The 23,206-nt window shown below is 40.8% G+C and overlaps 1 protein-coding gene across 2 annotated transcripts in view; it reads left to right on the forward strand.

Moving 5' to 3' along the window:
* Positions 1-23,206, forward strand: part of LOC121286855 (dnaJ homolog subfamily C member 5) — an 85,712-nt gene that overhangs the window by 48,181 nt on the left and 14,325 nt on the right. For both annotated transcript variants that reach the window (XM_041203998.1, XM_041203997.1), the window contains exons 2-4: positions 737-853; positions 18,353-18,566; positions 22,745-22,919. In XM_041203998.1, the coding sequence (XP_041059932.1) occupies positions 747-853; positions 18,353-18,566; positions 22,745-22,919 (496 nt within the window). In that variant the 5' untranslated portion in view covers positions 737-746. The remainder of the gene's footprint in view (positions 1-736; positions 854-18,352; positions 18,567-22,744; positions 22,920-23,206) is intronic.

Consider the following 23,206-nt stretch of genomic DNA (forward strand, 5'->3'; position numbering starts at 1 on the left):
GACTCTTCTGATGCCCTAAATCGCTTCACCCGTTTCCAGTTTCCTGGCTCTAACTGCTTGCTCTTCATTTATGGACATCCAATTCCTCTAGAACTCTGTTCCCCACTCTCCTACATCTAGCTGAGTTTGTTCTCTGAACAGCTTCTCTTTGAACTCCACTCATTTCCTCCACAAAGGAACTGTTGCTATGGGTACCTGCATGGGTCTCAGTATGCCTGCCTCTTTCTGGGATATGTGGAACATTAATTATTGCAGTCCTACTCAGGCCCCCTCCCTCGTATCTTTTTCCAATACATTGACTGCATCAGTGCTGCCTCCAATCTTGCCATAAACCGGTAAATTTCATTGACTTTGTTTCCAATTTTCAGCCTTCCCTCGCCTTCACCTAGTCCATCTCTTACTCTTTCTATCTATCTTCAGTTCTGAGGAAAGGTCATTGACCTGAAATGTTAACTCTGTTCCTCTCCACAGATGCTGCCTGACCAGTTGAGTTTTTTTTTCCAGCATTTTTGTTCTTATTGCAATTTCAATCAGTATTTGCTCATATCAACTGGAAAAATGAGATCAATTTTCTCAGTTTGTTTTTTTGTATCCAGTAATCACGTTATTTCTAAAATGCTGACAATGTATTACTGTAATACATTTCCCTGCTGTGTAAAATGTTATTTGAACTAATTATTCATTTGCTGAGAATCAGGCTCTTGGTATCTAATTATCACTTTTTTTTCTCTTATAGTTAGTGCAAAATGGCTGACCAAAGGCAGCGCTCATTGTCCACCTCAGGGGAAACACTATATGTTGTTCTGGGACTTGACAAAAATGCTACACCAGAGGACATTAAGAAATCATACAGGTAAGTGGCTTAATAATGAGGAACAATGAAGATCTTGAACCAACATAACTAACTAAATCTCAAGTCACATATGTGTTGACCATGCCGCATCTTTCATAACCATAACACCTGAAAGTGTAACCTCTGATATCACTACTGTCACATGTCACCTCAAAGGATAAAAATAAATGAGTGCTAATCATGAATCCAAAATGTGAACAAATCAAGTAATTTGATTCAATTGGTAAAGATCAATAAGAAATGAGTAGAAGCAGAAATGAGAAAAATCAAATTGCTCATTTTTCTTTTGCTTTTTTAAGGCTAACAATCCCAAATCAAAGTTGCTAAAACCAACTAGTTGAATAAATATGTGAACAATGTTTAGGACACACTATTTATTTTTAGCTATCTGAAAACAGGATTTACAACATTGATAATTCATTTAAACAAAGTTCAAAGTGAAATGCTGCTTCTCATCAAGGAGTTGCTTGCATAATTCGGAAAATTTCTCAGAGGGCTATTCTTTCTATTGGGAGCCTGAGATTTGGTTTGAAGTGCTTATCTGTGGGGGAATTTTAGAAATGGACTACCTCACTTTCTTGTTCTCTTCTAAACTGCACTGATTATAATGAGCCATTCTCATCTTTATTTTGGCTGCTTATGAAATTCTGCTTAACAGTACCTCCTATTCTTCATCAGACTGTCCCAAACTTGTCCTCCATGCTCTTTTTCTTTTCGTGCTTCTTGGTTGACCCTGGTGCTCTCTTCGATGATGTGTTTCTGTCCTGTCAGTACCAGTTGCTAGTCATTCCTGCACTGCAGCTGGTTTTCCTCTAATCATAGGAAGAGGATATGAATGGGGAAAGATAGCTGCAGAAAGAGAGGGGGGTAAAAGGTGATGGAGAGAATGATGCCAGAAGAGTTTGATTGAGGAAGAAGCAGATTTAGATACAAAAAGAAAATAGTATCATGACCGGCCAACTATATTGTAATGCAATAGCAGATTTCCTTTTGTGATGACCACAATAATTTGGATGATGTGATGTTTTATTGCAGAAACATTATACCATGCTAACAGTTTTTTGCTACAAATGAGCAGTTTTCCTTCATCAGACATTTAAGGACATATGTAATTGAGGTAAATGGCAAGATTCCATTAAGTGATTATTTTAGTTTCACATGCTTTCAAATTCATAGCAGATGCAAAACCAGTTTGCAATTGCCTTTCTCCATTTTAACATTTTTGATGAATTCAAGTATGATGCATGGTCTGATTGTGTGGTTGGGTTGTGGGGGGATAATGGTTTGTGTGTTAGAAGTCCAACTAGGCACCTCTGCAGCTGTTATATTTTGTTATGTATTATAAATATTTACAACACCCTGTTACATTTCTCTGTCATGCTGTAGTTGTTATCTACTGAGTCATTCCAGCTCCATTTTCCATGATAAGCTGCACTACTACTTCTATAGTATCATCTGAATCAAAGCTGGGGAAGTCTATTGTCCTTTTCAATTATAAAGTCAATACCTGTTCTCTTTACTTCATTTCCCCCCAACCAACTTTTCTGTCTGAGTTTTTTTTCCTCAAAGCCATCCGCTGCCTGCTCCCTCTCCTTCCTTTCATTCTCTGATGTTCACACACTCCATGATGCCCATTCTGAATGCCCACAAACCCCTGCCCCTCCAGTGTTACCACTGAATCTCCAGGGTCTCCTCCATTCCTCTCATACCCAGTGATTTTTTTCCCCAAAATTTGCACATTCCACGGCCACTTCAACACTACCAAAACCGCGTTGCCATCTCCTCTTCAGCATCCACAACCTATCTACACCTTATCCATCTTCAATCCAGAAAATTTCCCTATAATATGCCTGTTTCTTGAGCTCTTAACTTTATTGTTTACTTTTGACTATAGACCAATCATAAGCCACTGACTTATTTTGGCATAAAAGTTAACATAATCATGGTGGGAGGGGGTGTAATGACAGGATGCGACAACTGGGTGTAACAGTAGTTCTTATGAAAGCTCAGAGTAGTGACTAGAGTCATTTTGTGGAAACTACAGGATAGGAGCGGAGCATGTTACAGTGCCAGGTAAATTAGGAACAAACTGGGGTTGGGGGGCACTCTGGTTGGTGGTGGGGTGGAGGAGGTGGTGGAGAGTGGGAGGACTGAAAGGCTGGGAGCTCGATTCTAGTCTGTAGTAAAAGGATTGGGCTTCTATGCCAAATAAACTAGGGAAGGACAAGTGATAATGTAATTGGGTGAGACGTCCAGGTTGGAATTTGATATTGCAATAATTTGGTGGGAGGACAGCAAGTCTGATAAGAACTAATAGTGAGAGGTTGTGTTCAACGCAAAGAAAATCTGGGTTGGGAGGTGGTAGATTGTGACGTGGGGACGACTAAATTACAAATTGGCATATAAAAATTTGAGGTTGGTGGTAGTAAGCTGGAGAGAAAAATCATTTCAAAGTGACTTACAACAGTATTATTAAGAATGCATGAGATTTGCAATTTTTAATAGACTTGTGTTATAAATGTTCAGCTGTTAAATATTTTTGAGTTGAAAAAGTAGTTGCATATAAACCAATCCACTCCAAGAAATTTACCTTGAATTAGTTGCTTAAATTTGCTAAACTGAATCCTTAAATATGCCAAGACAGGAAATGTCACAAGTACCAGATTAATTATATATTGTAATGTTAAGAATTGAATAAGAATTTGGGCAGTTTAGAACCAGGTTTTATGAAGTGGCAGGCTAAGACTATACAATTATATCTATGAGACCTGGATCAGTAAAAGTATGTAATGATTTTGCATTGAGTCAGTTGAGTTGCTGTAGCTAAAGGACCACAGTGTATCTTCATGTGCGTTCGAGGACCTGAACTACATTAGAGAAATGCAGAGGAGATACAAATTTTAATTTTTGTCTTGGGGGAAAAAATGATGGAAAGGTAGCTTGTTTCTGAATCTAACTAAGATTGGTGTTTCAAAGTTTTGGGTTTGACAACAGGGAATTTAGGCTTCTTGAGTGGAATGAAGGTGGATTAAAAACCTACAGGTTAAAGGGAAATGGGACAGCATCTTCCGGTTGGCGAACGGGGGCAGGGCTCGCTCGCCAATGCATAAAATGACGCAGGGGTGACATCAAGCATGCACCCAACATCATCCCGCGTCACTTAGATTGTCAGTTCAGCGAGTTGAATGCGCGCCTGCCGACCTGTCAACGGCCTATAAAGGCCATTAAAAAAACAATTGAACTCATTAATGGACCTGCCCATCCAACCTTGTGAAAAAACATGAAACCTCATCCATGGGCGGGATGAGGTTTCATGAGTGATTTTAAAAAATGCAGAATATTTTACAATAAAAGTTATAGACATGTCCGAACTCATGTGACAGTGTCACATGAGGGGACATGGCAGGGAAATTTTTCTCTAACCTTTATTCAAAGTTTTAAATCGGAGCTGATCTCCCTGAGGCAGCAATTTGCTGCACGGAGATCCGTGCTCTCTTTCGCGCACATGCTTGAAAGAGCACACTCCCAGCTGAGGGAATCCCCCCCCACCCCGCCCGCACAGGGAGCGCATAGCGCTTCCTGGCACACGTCACACTGACAGGCCTTAATTGGCCCACCCACATAAAATGGCGGCGCGCCCCCAACCAATCGGAAGCCTGCCTGCTCCCGCACTCCCCCCCCCAACGGAGGGAAAATGTTGCCCATGGTTGCTGTTTTGGGCAGAAATTTTCAGACATTCTTCTAGCAAGTTGGAAGCTGTGCATGTGCTTTTTGTTTTTGCTGCTTTTATATAAACTCTTGTTTGTCAGGGGAAATATAACTTACTTTACTTTTTAAATATGCAATGAAAATGAACAGTTGAATATGTTATGTGCAGCCAGTCTATTTCTCTTAATTCAGAATCACTTAGTTCAGAGTTTCTTCTTAGTAAAGTGGGAAATTTTATAGCATGTTCATTTCAAGTTATAGGTACACGGTTTTTTTTGGAGTACACAAAACTTACTTAATTATCAGCTGTTTGTAGTGTAACATTTTATCAAGTCCCTCAGTAAGGAGGTTAACATTTAAATGAATTAACTTAAAGGCCTTCATGGCAGTGTTGAGCATAGTGCCTGTTGTGGAACTGAATCATATAACCATGAAGGCCCAAGAGTTGTTCCATTGTCTATCCCTCGTCAGTTGATCACAACTGTTTTTATTCTTTCATGGGATGTGGGTGTCCCTGGTAGGGCCAGCACTTGTTGCCCATCCCCAGTTGCCTTGAACTGAGTGGCTAGGCCATTTCAGAGGGCAGGAAAGAGTTAGCTACATTGCTGTGGCTCTAGAGTCACATGTAGGCCAGACTGGGTAAGGGTGAACCAAATGGGTTGTCTTGCTCACCATTACTGAGGCTAGTTTTATATTCCAGATTTATGGCAGCTGGTAGAATTTAAATTCGATTAATGATGGGATTTGAGCCTATGTCCCCAGGGCATCAGCCTGGGCCTCTAGATTACTAGTCCATGCTACCGTCTCCTTGGGAATTGGAAGTAGATAGTATAACATGTGGCTGCAGTGTTTCTAAAAAAAGGAGAGAAGCTAAAGTCCCAGTAGAAATTGTGTGTGGATTCAACTGAAGCCCCTGTGCTAGATTGTGCTCCTAAAGAATGGCCATTAGGAGAAAATATGACAGGGCAGCCAGCGCCTTTAAAACCACCTTGCAGCACTTCAAGAGGAATGGGTTGGATAGGTGACAATTTCACTCCTAACTTCAGAAATGCCCATGATTCTCCCGCCTTAACCAAAAAAAGATGTGATCATCTTCAGTTAGGACATATGGGATTGGGCTTAATATATAGCATGGATTGAGGATTAATTAATGGACAGAAAATAGTGTCGGAATACATGGGGCGTTTTTGGGTTGTTAGGCTGTAACTAATGGGGTACTGCAAGGATCAGTACTTGGGCCTTAGCTATTTACAATCAATATCAACAACTTAGATGAAGGGACTGAGTGTAATTTATCCAATTTGCTGATAATACAAAGTTAGGTGGGAGAGTAAGCAATAAGGAGGATCAAATAGTTTGTAGAGGGATTTGGACAGGTTGGGTGAGTGGGCAGGAGCATGGCATATGGAATAAGTTGTGGCAAAGTATGAAGTCCAACATTATATGTAATTCTGTAGTTGGACATCACTCACTGAACAATTTTGAGCGTGCTAAGGATTGCACTAATGACCAATTTAAGATAATCAGTTGAGTTCATCATGTGACTTGTAATATGACAATGCAATTTGTAAAGCTGAGTTATTTAAAATTCCCAGAGGGAAACTTTTAACAACTGTCATAACCTATATTTCTAAGTGGTTTGTCTGCGATGTGACTCTAAATTCAGGAATCAGACCACCAGTTCTTGAGGCTTTACACTAAACTAAATGTAAATGAATAAAATGATTCACAGCTTAAAATATATATACACATGGCTTCAAAATATTACTATCATACGTTTTAGTAAATTCCCAAACTAATCTCCATTAAGGCTACAGCAATCCATAGACTTAACCACACACCAGGCAAAGCATTTTCACCTTACAAATTCAAAATGAGGCTCTTTTCACTTTGGTTCCTGTGGAGACAGTTGGAGGCTTGCAACTGTCTTTTGATCTTACATTGCCTCTGCTCTGGACACCGGAAAACTGCTAAAGTTATACCTACCACGCCCACTGAATGCAAATTCTCATTGTATCACCAACCTTTGAACTAAACCTCTCTAACAATAAGACCCCTTTCATAGTATCAATTTTATTAGTAATATAAACATATGGCTTAGCATCTGCTAGATAGGTATCATTTTTCACCCCAATTCTTGAATGCTCTATTCAAAAAATGCAAATACACGCTATCTCTCTTACATGTCAAAACTAGTACACATCAAAGCACCCAGACTAGCTGGCTTTAATCCAATTAAGACACACCCACAGACTAAATCTCTATTTTAAAAGAATAATCTTTTCCAATAATATATACATTAATAGCTTCATGACACTTGCTAGAAGCTACATACATACATACACAGGGCCCTGTCCTCTAGAAAAGAAAAATGTGTCCAGGCAGTGTGCTTTTTTGAATGAAACAAAGGCTTGAGGGATAACTGTTCCCTGGTAAATTCTCCATGGCAATGCCTCGACCAATCAGATCCACTTGCCAGCCATTCAGCACCCTTTTCCTTACTCAGTATAATTTATTGTTCCGTTTGAAATTTGGTATTCTTTCTAGTCTGTCCTAAAAAGTGCAAGATGAAAAGCTTCAATAGCCTGTCTTTTTTATTGAGTCCTGCTGGGGGGAAAAAAGCACAATATTTTTGAATGGTGAGAAACTGGGGAATTTGCATTCAGAGGGAACTCTGTGTCATTGTACATCAATCACAATGTTAATATGCAGGTGCAGCAAGCAGTTAGGTATATGAGAGTAAAGATTATAAGGGTATTGATGAGGCCACACCTAGAGCACTGTGTGCAGTTTTGATCTCCTTATCCCAGGAAGCTTATAATTGCCTAGATTGAATGCAATGATACCAAGACTGATCCCTGAGATGAGGGCATTGTCCTATGAAGAGACATTGCGTAGATGAGGCCTATGTTCTCTGGAGTTTAGGAAAATGAGGTGATCTAATTGAAAACATACAAAATTCTTAAGGGGCTTGACAGAATAGATGTTAAGAAAATGTTTCCCTGGCTGGAGAACCCAGGACATAGGGTTATAGTCTCAGAGTAAGGGGTCAGCCAATCAGGACTGAGATGAGAAAGTTCATCACTCAAAGGGTTGTGAATCTTTGGAATTCTCTGCTTTCAAGCTGTGCATGCTCAGTCTTTGAGTATAATTAAGATGGAGGTCGATAAATGTTTGCATACTAAGGGAATTAAGAGAAAAGAACATAAGAAATAGGAACAGGAGTAGACCAATAGGCCCCTCGAGCCTGCTCTGCCATTCAATAAGATAATGGCTGATCTTTCTTCTTGTCTTTCGATTTCCACATTGCCATCTAACCCTGATAATCATAGATTCTTGTTAGGCAAGGGAATCAATCTATCTCTGCCTTAAGAATATTCAATGACCCCGCTTCACCGCCCTCTGAGGCAGTGAGTTCCAAAGTCGCACAACCCTCTGAGGGAAGAATTTTATTCTCACTTCTGTCCTAAAAAGGCCACCCCTAAATTTAAAACAGTGCTGCCTAGTTCTGAACTCACCCACAAGAGGAAACATCCTTTTGACGACCACCTTGTAAGGCCATTCAGGATCTTGTATACTTCAATCAAATCACCCCTCACTCTTCTAAATTCCAGTGGAATCAAACTCAGTCTGTCCAACCTTTCCTAATAAGACAACCCATTCGTTTCAGGTATTGATCTAGTAAACCTCCTTTGAACCACCTCCAATGCATTTATATCCTTCCTTAAATAAGGAGACCAAAACTGCACACGGTGCTCGAGGTGTGGTCTCACCAATGCCCTGTATAACTGAAGCATAACATCCTTACTTTTATGTTCAATCCCTCTCGTAATAAAGGATAACATTCCATTAGCCTTCTTAATTGCTTGCTGTACCTTCATACTAACTTTTTGTGACTCATGCACTAAACACCTAGATCTCTCTGCACCTCAGAATTATGCAGCCGTTCTCCATCAAAGTTCTTCCTGCCAAAGTGAACAACTTCACGTTTTTCCACATTAAACCCCATTTGCCACATATTTGCCCACTCACTCAACCTATCAATATCCATCTGCAACCTCCTCATGGCCTCTTCACAACATACCTTCCTACCTATCTTTATATCATCTGCAAATCTAGCAACCATGTCTTCACTCCCCTCATCTAAGTCATTGATGTAAATCATAAAAATTTGAGGCAGCAGCACAGACTCCACTCGTCACATCCTGCCAATCTGAAAAAGACCCATTTATGCACACTCTGCTTTCTGCCAGCTAGCCAATCTTCTATCCATGCTAATATGTTAACCCCTACACCATGCGCTTTTATTTTCCATAATAACCTTTGATGTGGTACCTTATCAAATTTCTTCTGGAAATCCTAGTACAGTTTGTCTACAGGCTGCCCTTTATCCACTGCGCATGTTATTCCTTCAAAAAAAAACTCCAATAAATTGGTTAAACATGATTTCCCTTTCACAAAACCATGCTGACTCTTTCCGATTGCCTTGAGCTCTTCTAAGTGCCCAGCTATAACTTTCTTAATGATCGCTTTTAACAACTACCCCACGATAGTCATCAAGCTAACTGGCCTATAGTCTCCTGTTTTCTGCCTCCCTCCCTTCTTGAATAGAGGGGTTATATTTGCTTCATTCCACCCTGCTGGAACCTTTCCAGAATCTAGCGAATTTTAGAAAATTAACACTACCTCGTTAGCCACCTCTTTTAAGACTCTAGGATGTAGTCCAGCAGGACCCCGGAGACTTGCCAGCCTTCAGCTCCATCAATTTGCTCAGTACTATTCCCCTATTGATGTCAATTTCACCAAGTTTCTCTCCCTTTCACCTCCTGATTTGCAGCTAGAATTTTTTTGTATCCTCTATAGTGAACACAAAAGCAAAATATTTGCTCATCTGCCATTTCTTTATTATCTACTATCAACTCCCCACTGTCACTCTCTAGAGGACCAACAATCACTTTACTTACTTTTTTCCTTCTTAAATAACATTTCTAGCTAGCTTCCTCTCATCCTCTAATTTATTTCTCCTGATTTAACATTTTAGTCATCCTCTGTCGTTCTTTATATTCTGTCCAATCATCTGTCCTGCTGCTCATCTTTGCGGAGTTATATGTTTTTTCCTTAACTTCTTTAGTTAACCACAGATGGTGAGTCCTCCCCTTAGAATTTTTCTTCATTCAGAATAAGTACATTCATATTATATTCTGAAATATCCCCATAAATGTTCACCACTGCTTCTCTATTGATCTGTCCTCTAATCTAGTTTCCCAGTTCACTTCAGCTAGCTCAGCTTTCATCCCCACATAGTTGCCCTTATTTAAGTTTAAGATACTAGTCTTAGACCCACTCTTCTCCCTTTCAAATTGGACCTAAGATTCAATCATATTGTGGTCGCTGCTACCTAGGCATGCCTTTACTCTGAGGTCATTAATTAACCCTGTCACGTTACACAATACCAAGTCTAATATAACCTGCTCTCTGGTTGGTTCCAGAACATGCTCTCCAAGAAATCATCTCGAAAGCATTCAAAGAACTCCTCATCCAGGCTACTACTGCCAATCTGATTTTTCCAGTTTGTGTAGATTAAAATCACCCATGATTATTGCCGTCCCTTTATCACAAGCACACAATGTTTTCTCTTGAATGCATTGTCCTACACTCTGGCTACTGTTAGGGGGGCTGTAGACCGCTCCCACTAATGACTTTTTTCCCCTACTACTCCCCATCTCCACCCAAACTGATTCTACATTCTGATCTCCTGAACCAAGGTCCTCTCTAACTATCGTACCAATGCCCTCTTTGATTAACGGTGCTACCCCTCCACCTGTACCTAGCTTACTATTCTTCTTAAATGTCAGGTACACCTTAATATTAAGGACCCAATCTTTGTTGTCCTGTAGTCACGTCTCCATAATTGCTATCAGTTCATATTTATTTACTTCAATGTGGGCCATCAATTCGTTTACTTTATGAATGCTACGTGCATTCTGTTAGAGAGCCTTCAGTTTTGTCTTTTTGTTACCTTCGTAACATTAGTCTTGACTGTTGATGTATTCTTAGGTTTTTTCTCTCTCTCCCTTCGTGCCATTCTCTGACCCTCATTTCTCATATTACTATTTTGCTCACCTGCCTTGATTCTACATCTTGAATTGCTACCTGTACCCAAGATGATCCCTCACCCCTCTTGTTTAGTTTAAAGCCCTCTATATTTCCCTAGTTATGCAATTTACGAGAACACCTGTCCCAGCATGGTAAAACCCCCACTTTTCCCCAATACTGATGCCAGTGCCGCACAAACCAGAACCCACTTCTCCCACACCAGTCTTTGAGCCACGCATTCGTCTCCCTAATCTTATTTGCCCTATGCCAATTTGCACGTGGAAAGGTAATAATCGAAAGATTATTACCTTTGAGGTTCTGCTTAATTTGGTACCTAGCTCCACATACTGACTTTGTAGAACCTCTTTCCTAGTTCTGCCTATGTCATTGGTACCTACATGGATCACAACAGAAGGTGGCAATGAGTCATAGAGTCATAGAGGTCTACAGCACAGAAAAAGGCCCTTCAGCCCATCAAGTCTGCGCTGGTCAAACAACTACCTAACTCTTCTAATCCCATTTTCCAGCACCAGGCCCATAGCTTTGTATGCCCTGGCATCGCAAGTGCACATCTAAATACTTCTTAAATGTTATGAGGGTTTCTGCCTCTACCACCCTTTCAGGCAGCGAGTTCCTGATTCCCACCACCCCCTGGGTGAAACAATTGTTCCTCACATCCTCTCTAAACCTCCTGCCCCTTACCTTAAATCTATGCCCCTTGGTTATTGATCCCTCCACCAAGGGAAAAAGTTCCTTCCTATCTACCCTATCTGTGCCCGTCATAATTTTATACACCTCAGTCATGTACGCCCTCAATATCCTCTGCTCAAGGGAAAATAACCCCATTCTATCCAATCTCTCCTCATGACTAAAACTCTCCGGCCCAGGCAACATTCTGGTAAATCTCCTCTGCACTCTCTAGTGCAATCACATCCTTCCTATAAAGTGAATTCCAGAACTGCACGCAATAATTTAACTGTGGCCTAACCAGCGTTTTATACATTTCTAGCATAACCTCCTTGCTCTTAAATTCTATGCCTCGGCTAATAAAGGCAAGTATCCCATATGCCTTCTTAACCACCTTATCTACCTGTCCTGCTACATTAAGGGACCGGTGGACATGCACATCAAGCTCCCTCTGATCCTCGGTACTTCCCAGGGTCCTACCATTCATCGTGTATTCCCGTGCCTTGTTTGTCCTGCCCAAGTACATCACCTCACGCTTATCCGGATTAAATTCCATTTGCCACTGATCAGCCCATCTATATTCTCCTGTAAACTAAGGTTATCCTTCTCACTATTTACCATCCCTCAATTTTCGTGTCATCTGCGAACTTACTGATCAACCCTCCTACATTCAAGTCTAAATCGTTTATATATACCACAAACAACAAGGGACCCAACACCGATCTTTGTGGAACCCCACTGGACACAGGCATCCAGTCACAAAAACATCCCTCGACCATCACCCTCTGCTTCCTGACACTAAGCCAATTCTGGATCCAATTTGCCAAAATGCCTTGGGTCCCATGTGAGGAGATTCACCAGGATGTTGCCTGGGATGAAACATTTAAGTTATGAATAGAGATTGGCTAGATTTGGGTTGTTTTCGTTGGAGCAGAGAAGACTGAGGGGCGACCTGATCGAGGTGTACAAGATTAGAGGGGCATGGACAGGGTGGATAGGGAGCAGTTGTTCCCTCTAGTTGAAGGGTCAGTCACAAGGGGGCATAAGTTCAAGGTGAGAGGCAGGAGGTTTAGGGGGGATGTGAGGTAAAACCTTTTTACCCAGAGGATGGTGATGGTCTGGAATGCACTGCCTGGGAGGGTGGTGGAGGCGGGATGCCTCATATCCTTTAAAAAGTACCTGAATGTGCACTTGCAGGTCATAACATTCAAGGCTATGGGCCAAGTGCTGGTAATTGGGATCAGGTAGGTAGGTCAGGTGTTTCTCACGTGTCGGTGGAGACTCAATAAGCTGAAGGGCCTCTTCTACACTGTGATTCTGTGATTCTTACCTTCGTTATCAGTCTCCCATGCGGGGCCTTATCAAAAACCTTGCTGAAGTCCAAGTAGACTGTGTCAAATGCATTGCCCTCATCTACACACCTGGTCACCTTTTCAAAAAATTCAATCAAATTGGTCAGACATTACCTCCCCTTAACAAAACCATGCTAACTGTCCTTGATTAATCCCTGCCTCTCCAAATGTAGATTAATTCTGTCCCTCAGAATTGCTTCCAATAGCTTCCCCACCACTGAGGTTAGACTGGCTGGCCTGAAGTTCCTGGTTTATCCCTTCCTCCCTTCTTGAATAACGGTACCACACTGGCTGTCCTCCAGTCCTCTAGCACCTCTCCTGTGGTCAGAGAGATATTGAAAATTATTGCCAGCACCCCTACTATCTCCTCCCTTGCCTCACTCAACAGGCTGAGATACATTGCATCTGGGCCTTGAGATTAACCTACTTTTAAGCCTGCCAGACGAATTAGAACCTCCTCCCTTTCTATGCTAATTTCTTTAATTATTTAATTATCAGTCCTTCTGCCTGATTTCTATACCCACGTCGTCCCTCTCACTTGTGAACACCGACACAAAGTATTAATTTAGAACCCTACCTACATCTTCTGGCTCCGCACACAAATTACCATTATGGCCCTTAATGAGCCCTACTCTTTCCCTAATTATCCTCTTACTCTTAATGCACTTGTAAAATAACTTTGGATTTTGCTTTATTTTACCTGCCAATGTTTTTTCATGCCCCCTTTTTGCTGTCCTAATTTCCATTTTAAGTTTCCCCTCTACACATTCTATGCTCTTCGAGGACTTCCGCTGTTTTGAGCCCTCAGTATCTGCCATAAGCTTCCTTCTTCTCTTTATCCAGTCCTGTACATCCCTCGACATCCAGGGTTCCCTGGGTTTGTTGGTCCCATCCTTTGTATTTATTGAAATATATTGGCTCTGTACTCTCCCTATTTCCTTCTGGACTGTTCTGATGCAGATTTACCTAAGTAGCTGCTCCCAGTCCACTCTGGCCAAATCATATCTGATCTTATTAAAATTGGCCTTTCCCCAGTTTAGAACCTGATTTCTGGTCCATCCTTGTCCTTTTCCATAACAACCTTGATTCTAACGGAGTTATGATCACTATCTGCAAAACGCTCTACCACTTGCCCGGCTTCGTTCCCTAAAATTAAGTCCAGGACCGCCCCCTCTCTTGTTGGACCTTCTACGTACTGGCTTAAAAAGCTCTCCTGCATACATTTTAAGAATTCTGCTCCCTCTAAACCTATCACACTATGACTAACCCAGTTAATGTTGGGGGAGTTGAAATCCCCCACTATTACTACCCTATTATTTTTACACTTCTCTGAAATTTGCCTACATATCTGCTCTTCTATTTCTCTCCGACTGTTTGCGGGCCTATAGTACACTCCCAGCAATGTGATTGCTCCTTTTTGTTTTTCAGTTCTACCCGTATGGCTTCATTTGAGGAGCCTAAGATGTCATCCCTCCTTACTGTTGTAACTGATTCCTTGATCAATATTGCGATAGCCCCTCCTCATTTACCTCCTTCCCTGTCTTGCCTGAAGACCCCATATCCTGCAATATTGAGCTGCCAATCTTGCTCCTCTCTCAACCATGTCTCTGTGACAGCAATGACATCATCTTGTAGCCACAGTATTTATATGACTGGTCTAGTTCAGTCTCCAGTCAATGGCAACCCCCAGAACATCAACAGTGGGGGATTCAACGATGGCAATGCCATTGAACGTCAAGGGGCGATGACTAGATTCTCTCTTTTTGGAGATGGTCATTACCTGACAACTATGCGGCGTAAATGCTACCCACCACCCGGACATCGTCCGGGCCTCACTGCATTTGGGCATCGACTGCCTCAGTATCTGAGGAGTCGCTAATGGTGCTGAACATTGCACAATCGCCAATGAGCATCCCGACCTCCAACCCCATGATGGAAGGAAGGTCGTTGATGAAGCAGTTGATGACTGGGACGAGGACACCACCCAAGGAACTCGTAAAGCAATGTCCTGGAACTGAGATGACTGACCCCCAACAACCACAACCATCTTCCTTTGTGCTAGGTATGACTGCGACCAGCGGAGAGTTTTCCCCGATTCCCATCAACTCCAGCGCTGGGCGCAAGGGCTCCTGGATGCCACACTCTATCAAATGCTGCCTCGATGTCAGGGGCAGTCACCCTCACCTCACTTCCTGAGTTCAGCTCTCCTGCCCATGCCTAAATATCTGGTCACATTGAGCTCACAGTACCATTCTCCCTTAACCTGAACAGTCTAAACCTGCATGATAGCAGGTCATGCAGCAATAGATCAGTATTGACAATTGGTCTAACACAGGCTGAAAATCGTTCCCTGCCAAGGCCCTGTCTATTTGTTACTGCAAGTGACCCAAGTTCAGGGCAAGGAGGAGATGTGGAGGGAAGATGCTGATCAATTTGCCAGCACAAGAAACAACAACCAGAACTAAACCACCCAGGGGCTATGGCACTCATACAGAACTCAGGTGATCAAACACACCACTGTCCAAAAGAAGTTGTTGATTAGCCAAAGATAAGGCAATGGCCCGACAGGATGATGCTGGTTTTATGCTCCGCAACAAACCACCCTACCCCCTTCATCTCACCCTATCAACATATCCTTCTATTCCTTTCTCCCTCATGTATTTATCCATCTACTCCATACATGCATCTATACTATTTGCCTCAACCACTCCATGTAATAGCAAGTTCACAATCTCACCTGGTCAAAGAAGCTGCTCCTGAATTCTCCATTGAATTTATTGGTGACCATCTACATTTCTGGCCTGAAGTTCGCTCCTTTCATAAGTGGAAACATATTTGCCATGTCTACCCTATCAAACCCTATCATAATTTTAGAGAGCCACAATCAGGTCATCCCTCAGCCTTCTAGAGAAAAGATTCTCAAACTGCTCAGTCTTTTCTGACAGCCTCCATGTTCTGGTTATTATCCTCACAAATCTTTTTTGCATCTTTTCCAATGCTGTTATATTCTTTCTGTAATATAGAAACCAGACCTTCTGCTTTTCAATTCTATCCCTCTAGAAAGTAACCTTAGTGCTTTGTGGGCTTTTTATAATGGCCTTATTAACCTGCATTGCCAATTTTAGTGATTTGTGCATCTGTACTCCCAGATTCCTCTGTCCCTTGCCCGCTGTTGGCAGAAGATCAGCTATAATCTTATTAAATGGTGCAGCAGACTCTACTTCAGCTCTTGTTTCTTATATTGTTATGTTAGAAAAGCTGTTTTTTTTTGTTTTGTGTCTCTAATATAATGGAGAAACCTTTCAATTTTCACTATTTTTGGTATGCAACTGTAACTATTAAACTAAACACTAGAGGGTGCAATTTGTTCACAGGAACAATACTATAAATGTACTGGAAATTCAGTTCCATATGTATTTTCAAGCTGTTTTCATTGAAATCTAGAGCTGCTTTTGGCTGAATATACTGAAAATGAGTCACATTTGCAAAGCTGAGATCAAATGGAGAACGATGCGCACGTGCTTAGTTCAAACTTTTTAAATATTCTAAAACGTTTAATGCTGACGGGAAAGTGTGCCAGGTAATGTGCTGTTTTTAACGATTGGGGTGTTATGGTATAACAATCAATACATTATACTGCTACAAGGGAGTTGTTCAATTTGGTTACAACAAGGAGCAGGTCAGCTTAAACATATACAGCTTGAGGTAAAATTCAATTTAATTACTGTTTGAGGGAAGCTTACAACTTGAAAAAAGCTTGTAAGTTTCTGAGTATTGGAAATAAAGCAGCATGAAATGGCAGCCCACCTTTTCTTTGTAATACTTTTAGTTCTTTTAAGTTTGATGCCTCAAGTAGATTTGACACATTTTTTATGAAATATACAATAACAAATTGAGTGCAGTGGAATTTCTTTTGGGAAGATATTATCCTATCCAGTTTTCCTGAGGTGCTAATTCTTACCGAGATGTGTTTCCTTGGGACTGCTAGCCTTCTCACCTGGGCTATTTTCAATTTCACATTCTTCTGCTTCCGCCTTTGTTCAGGGCAAAATGGGGAGGGAGCCCCCCAGACTTTGAGTGTACAATCTTTAACTCCCAACTGCCTAGCCTTTGTCCTCCATTTATTAAAATTCATTCTCTTGATGTGGGTATCACTGGCAATTTTGGGCATTTATTGGCCATCTCCATTTGGCAATGAGCATGACCTCTGCATTCTGTCAATCCTGATCTGAGATTTTGTCCTCATATCCTCTCCACCACACAGTCCACATGTTCCTATCTCTGTTAAATCACCTTGCTCTGCTGATTTATCTCAGTCCTCATTTATGCCTTTATCACTTCAAGATTGGATTTTTCCATTATCCCTTCTGGTCATATTCTCATTCTCCATGATCTATCCGATAGCTTACTGGCCTACGTTGAATCTCGGTCAAGCAACGCCTTCATTTTAAAATTCTCCTTTTTCGCAAATCCCATCATGGCCTCGGCCCTTCCTATCAGTGTGATCTTCTCTAGCCCCACAACCCTCCAAGATACCTCTGGTCCTCTAATTCTGGTCTGTTGAGTATCCCTGTTTTTTTTCATTGCTCCACCATTGGTCGGCTGTGCCTTGAGTTGCCCTAAGCTCTGGAATATCCTCTTTACCTCATTTCACTTTCCTCCTTTAAGACATTCCTTAAAGCCTAACACCTTGCCACCAAGCTTTTGGTCATCTCACCTGATATCTCCTTACGAGGCTCAGTGTCATACTTTTTATTAAAATGCTCCTGTGAAGCATCTTGAGATATTTCGTTATGTCAGAAGAGCTATATAAATATTTTGACTCTATGATTCACCATAATGAAATGTCCCAAGATGCTTCATAGGAGCATTATAAAACAAAGTATGGCACGGAGCCACATAAGGAGCTATTAGGTCAGATGATCAAAAGCTTGGTCACAAAGAGGTAGGCTTGTGTCTTAAAAGGAGGTAAATAAGGTAGAGAGGATATTTCAGAGCTTGGGGCCAAGACAACTCAAGGCACAGCCCCCGTTGATGGAGCAATAGAAAAAATCAGAGATGCTCAAGAGCCTAGAATTAGAGGACCAGAGATACCTCTGAGGATTGTGGGGCTTGAGGAGAGTAGAGATAGGGAGGGTCATGGCCATGAAGGTGCTTTTAGCTGTCTTGAATCCTATGCTTTATACTTTCCTCCCTAAAAAATGCCCCTCTTTGATGGTCATCCCTTAAAATGTCTTTGTTTGGTTTACTGTCCATTTTATTTACTTATCTTGGTGCTTCACAAAACATTGCTATATTAAACGCGCCATACAAATGCAAGATCTTTTGTTTATTTTCATTGTCTGTGGCGCAGGACCCCGATTATACTCATGGGTACCACATACTGCAGGAACAACATTGTGCTGTGTTGGACAGTAATATTCTTAGCAAACACCAAGAAATATCTACAGTTCAATGTAAAATTGGGCAGCATACTGAAGTTAACAGTTCCAAAAATATTTTTTATCATTAACCATCAACCTATTATGCAACTTGACTTGGAATTGTTTTTAATTTATGGTAACTAGGCTGGTGCAACTTTCAGAATGTTATGCTCAAGTGTTCACAAAAGCGAATCACTGTTCTAACTATTTATATATGTTGCCTTTTTATGCAGAAAACTTGCACTGAAATACCATCCCGACAAGAATCCAGATAATCCTGAAGCTTCAGAGAAATTTAAAGAGATAAACAATGCTCACGCAATTCTGACTGATGCAACAAAACGGAATATCTATGATAAGTATGGCTCATTGGGTCTATACGTGGCAGAGCAGTTTGGTGAGGAGAATGTAAATACATACTTCGTCCTGTCTAGTTGGTGGGCAAAGGTGAGAATTTGTTATTGTACCAAAATGTTCAGCAAAAATATTAACCACTTGAGACATGAAATAATTTGTTATTGTCAGTACTGAAAGGACAGCATTTGCTGCTGACCTCTAGGAAAAGCTCCCTACAAAGATTTAATGGGCTCTAAAGCATCCATTTCCTCCAATCCAACATGACTTTGAAATTGGCAGCATGTGTGACATAGTGCAGCCGGGCTAATCGCCAATCAAATTGAAGAATTCTCGCAGACAACAAAGCAGGAAGTAAAAAGGCCTTAAATTCGCATTTCAATATTTTTACAGAAAGATGGGGATATACACATGCGATCAAGGCAGAAACTAAAATATCATAAAGTTTAAAGCAAAATAAAGTGAAAATTAGTTATTATTTTGAAGATAATCTTTAGATGTTCTTCTGAGGGAATGAGATTCCAACTTGGTTAAGATTATTTTTTCTGGGCCAGGAAGGTCGTTCACTATTTGTAGCATTAATAGCTCAGATACACCACATTCAACAAGGCTTTGCATTCTATTTCTTTACAGCAACGGTAGAATGTAAAATGTTGAAGTTCACAACAGTTCACTGATTCTGTGTTGTTAGCATCTATAAAGACTGCAGTGATGCACCCTGTGAAGAGCCAGGGTATTACTGACAGCAACTTCCAGAGTTCCACTTTTAACTATGCATGTGCAGGTGCCAGAAGATGCTAGTTTTACCTAGAATGACAGTGAAGCTGACGATTTCACTGTCCTAAGAACTGCAAATTCCAGGCATATTGTCATCAAAACAACTGAATGATAACTTGCTCATTGAGAAAACTGGACACTCTGGAATAATGGCCACGACGTCACCCCGCGTCATTTCAATTTTCAGGTCGGTGAGGGTGCAGCCGAATCAGCTGAGCGGCCGCTGACTTTTCAACAGCCGATTGAGGCCATTTAAAAACTAATTCAAGTAATTAATGGACCTGCCCGTCCAACCTTAAGGTTGGCGGGCAGGCCGGGAGCCCTGGCGGGCTTCAGAAAAATCATGAAACCTCATCCACAGACGGGATGAGGGTTTTCAAAAAATTTAATAAAAGTTTGATTAAAAGTGATGGACATGTCCCAACTCATGTGACATGTCAGGGAAGTTTTATTTTTTTTACACTGATCATTTTTAAATTTGGAGCCAATATCCCTGAGGCAGCACTTAGCTTCAGGGAGATGAGTGCGCTCTTTCGCGCGAATGCACAAAAGAGTGCACTCTTGGCTGAGGGAATCCCCCCCCCGCCCCCCGCCCACCCACACAGGGAGTGCATAGCGCTTCCTGGTGGACGTCACGCTGGGCAGGCCTTAATTGGCCCACCCAAGTAAAATGGGGCACCTGCATGTGCCCGCTGCTGCGCTCCCCCCACCAACGGGGGGAAAATTCTTCCAAATGTCTTAAACACAAATTCTAGGCTGACATCAGTGGGGTTGCTGTCTTTTGGATGAGATATTAAACCAAGGCCCTTTCCATCCTCTGGTGAATGCAAAAGACCCATGGCACTTTATCAAAGAAAAGCAGGAGAGTTTTGCTGGCCAATATTTATCCTCAAAAAACATCTAAAAATGGATTACCTGGTCATTATCACGGTATTGTTTGTAGTAGATACTATATAAATGCAGGACGTTTTTTTTTCCTCTTTGCCCTCTCCCTTTTCATGGCCTCACTGTAGTTCCCATAAGCAAAATTTGCATCCCGTTTGAATCAAAAACTGCAGAATCTACTTTTTGCCCTTGAGAGATTTCATGCCCTCAGCACAATTCCCATTTGTCAGTGCCCTCTGCTTTATTTCTCTCCAACGCACATTTGTTCTAAACTCTGGTTCCAAAGTAAATAAGCTTGATTGTTAATTACCTGAACAAGTAAGAGACATAAGGAGAGCCCAGATTTTGGTAGGACAACATAAGTAAATAACCTGATCATTTTTAAAGCTGCAATCTGTGCAAACAGCAGTGAATATAGACCTTATTTACCACTAGTTTATTTGATTCAAATTTTGCATTCTGTGATCAACCAAATAATGCTGGTCACGTGTTCCAATTGGTATTATGTTGCATTAATAAAGGAACCTGGAAATCAAAGACAACGGTCACCTTCCAAAGTTAGGCTAGAGCCAGGCAACCAATTTAAGCCTTCCCTGCTTTAGCTTTAAATTTATTCAGAATACACATTATTCTTACATATTTATGCACTTGCCTGTCCTGCCTATATCATGCAGAATGATAGGACAATGGAAATTGTCACTAAATGTTTTACAACTCGAAGAACAAATATATTGTGGATAAAAGCAAAATGCTGCAGATGCTGGAAATCTAGAACAAAAACAAAAATACCTGGAAAAACTCAACAAGCCTGACTGTACCTGCGGAGAGGGATACAGTTGACGGCATGATATAAACTATATTGTGGAAAAGTTTTTTCCTTGCCCTCTGCTGCACAGCTCCTAACCCTTTTTTACTGTCCAATATGCAATTGGGAAAGATAGACATATCTATTCGGCAAAAAACCCTGACTTAATTGCATCTTTTGAGGAAATCCAAAATTTCAGGCAAGGATAATGGCTTGAAGTATTTTTTTTTTTGCTGACATCCATCAGCCACTCGTTAAGTACCTTTATCCAAATGCAATGGGTATCCTTTTCCAAATACTTAGTTGGTTCATGACTGAACCCCCATATATTATTTTGTAAAGACTCAACCTTGAGATAGTATACAAAATACGAGCTTTTCATTTTAGTTGCTTTCTGGAGTTGGGTTATTGAATTTATCTGCACCTGAAGTGCTGTAACCTGCAAGACTATGGACCAGGTACTGGAATGTGGGATTAAAAATGAGCGGCTAATTTCTTTTTTTCCCTTTGACCGGCACAGACACAATGAGCTGAATGGCATCTTTCTGTGCTGTAACTTTTCTATGGTTTTTTTAAAAAAATAACTTACTGCATAACTTTACACCAATTTTTTTATGATTTGCCTGCTTCAAAATACTCTCCCTCGCCTGAATATAGTTACGCAGATACATGTAACCATCTGCTACTTCAACCAAATGCTCATACAAATTAGGGTTTTGGCAACCCGCTTAATTAAAGGGGATCTCCAAAGCCAACACTTCTACTCATGCACTTTCTAGCAAGAGTCACAGATGGCGGTCAGCAACATGTCCTCGCTGATTCGTTTTTTTTTCCTTCCTGTGTCCAGTGGCACTAAAGTTAGTTGTAGTGCCCTTGCTGTTACCTAAGGTGAGAGGAGCTGGCGGCACAAACCAAATTTCACGTAGCTCAGTTACATACAGCCTTTACTAATTGAGGCATTAAAGCAGCAGAATTTTACATTTTTGAACTAAATTTTAAAGGTTATTAATATTGAGCATTAGTGCTGCAGATAAGCAGTCTATTTCTTATTGAATGCTTCTGTTGGACTCTCTATTGCTTATTGATGCAATGCCTAAATAAGGCAATCAAGTACACTTTAAAAACTTGAATAAAATTTACTCTAATAGTTGTGCTCTAGTTAGCAACAAAGCCTTTGGGTAGAAATAAATATTTAGATAACATAATTTTCTGTGTTTAAAAAAAATTGGATCTTATTTTATGTTGCTGTTCAAACTACACACAAGACCCCGTACTGAAATCTGCAAATCTTATTAATGTCAATCAGTGTTTTTTTTACTCCACCTCAGTTGAGCTATCCATTAACCAATTACTTGATGATCAGGAAAGTTTTTTGATCAATTTTGAAATGCTTTGTCCTCAAGCTTTCTTTATATTTTCTAAATTTCCTGCCCTCCTATTCATTGAGAGAAAAATTAGCAACTAAATACAACAGTCTGAAGCATATTGTTCAGATTCTTTGCACTCAGCTCCTTATCCATTCTTTTCTCCCCTCCTTCTACCACACCACCTTCCCCCATAGATCAAAGAAATGCCAATATAGGATTTGAAACATTGAATTTTAATCATTGTCTATTAGTTTCTGAATTTAGGAATGATTTAGATTTGAAGAACGTTATTGACAATGCTTTTAAAAAGTGCACTTTTTATTGTAGAATTTTCTGGAATATTCATTCAGCTTTTTCTGGAACATTTGATCAACTTTTTTTTTACAGCCCTATAAAATTGGACCATTATCTGTTAGTAACTTTCTTTGTAACTGCAGGCTCTGTTCGTCTTCTGCGGAGTGATTACTGGCTGTTATTTCTGCTGCTGCCTCTGCTGCTGCTGTAATTGCTGCTGTGGGAAGTGTAAACCAAAGCCTCCCGAGGGCGAGGAACATGACTATTATGTCTCACCAGAGGATCTGGAGGCACAGTTACAGTCAGACTTAGAAAGAGGTAAGTAGTGCAAGTTAGATGCTAGATGTCAGCCTTTCCAATAATGAGAAAAATCTATTTTATTTTTTTTATAAGTGCCACAACTATTACATCTGTCAAAGCACTTAACTAGTTTCATGATTTTCTGTAAAGGTATATGGTATTGTTGTCAATTGAGCTTTTGCTTGGGGTAATTAACCAGACCCTGAATAGAAAATATACATTTTTATGACCTTTATAACCATCTAAAGTTTATCCTAATTGTGATGGAAGACCACCATTAATTTTGAAGCTTTTCCATTATGAAT

This window comes from Carcharodon carcharias, chromosome 14 (genome assembly GCF_017639515.1).
Source record: "Carcharodon carcharias isolate sCarCar2 chromosome 14, sCarCar2.pri, whole genome shotgun sequence".
Classification (NCBI taxonomy): Eukaryota; Metazoa; Chordata; class Chondrichthyes; order Lamniformes; family Lamnidae; genus Carcharodon; species Carcharodon carcharias.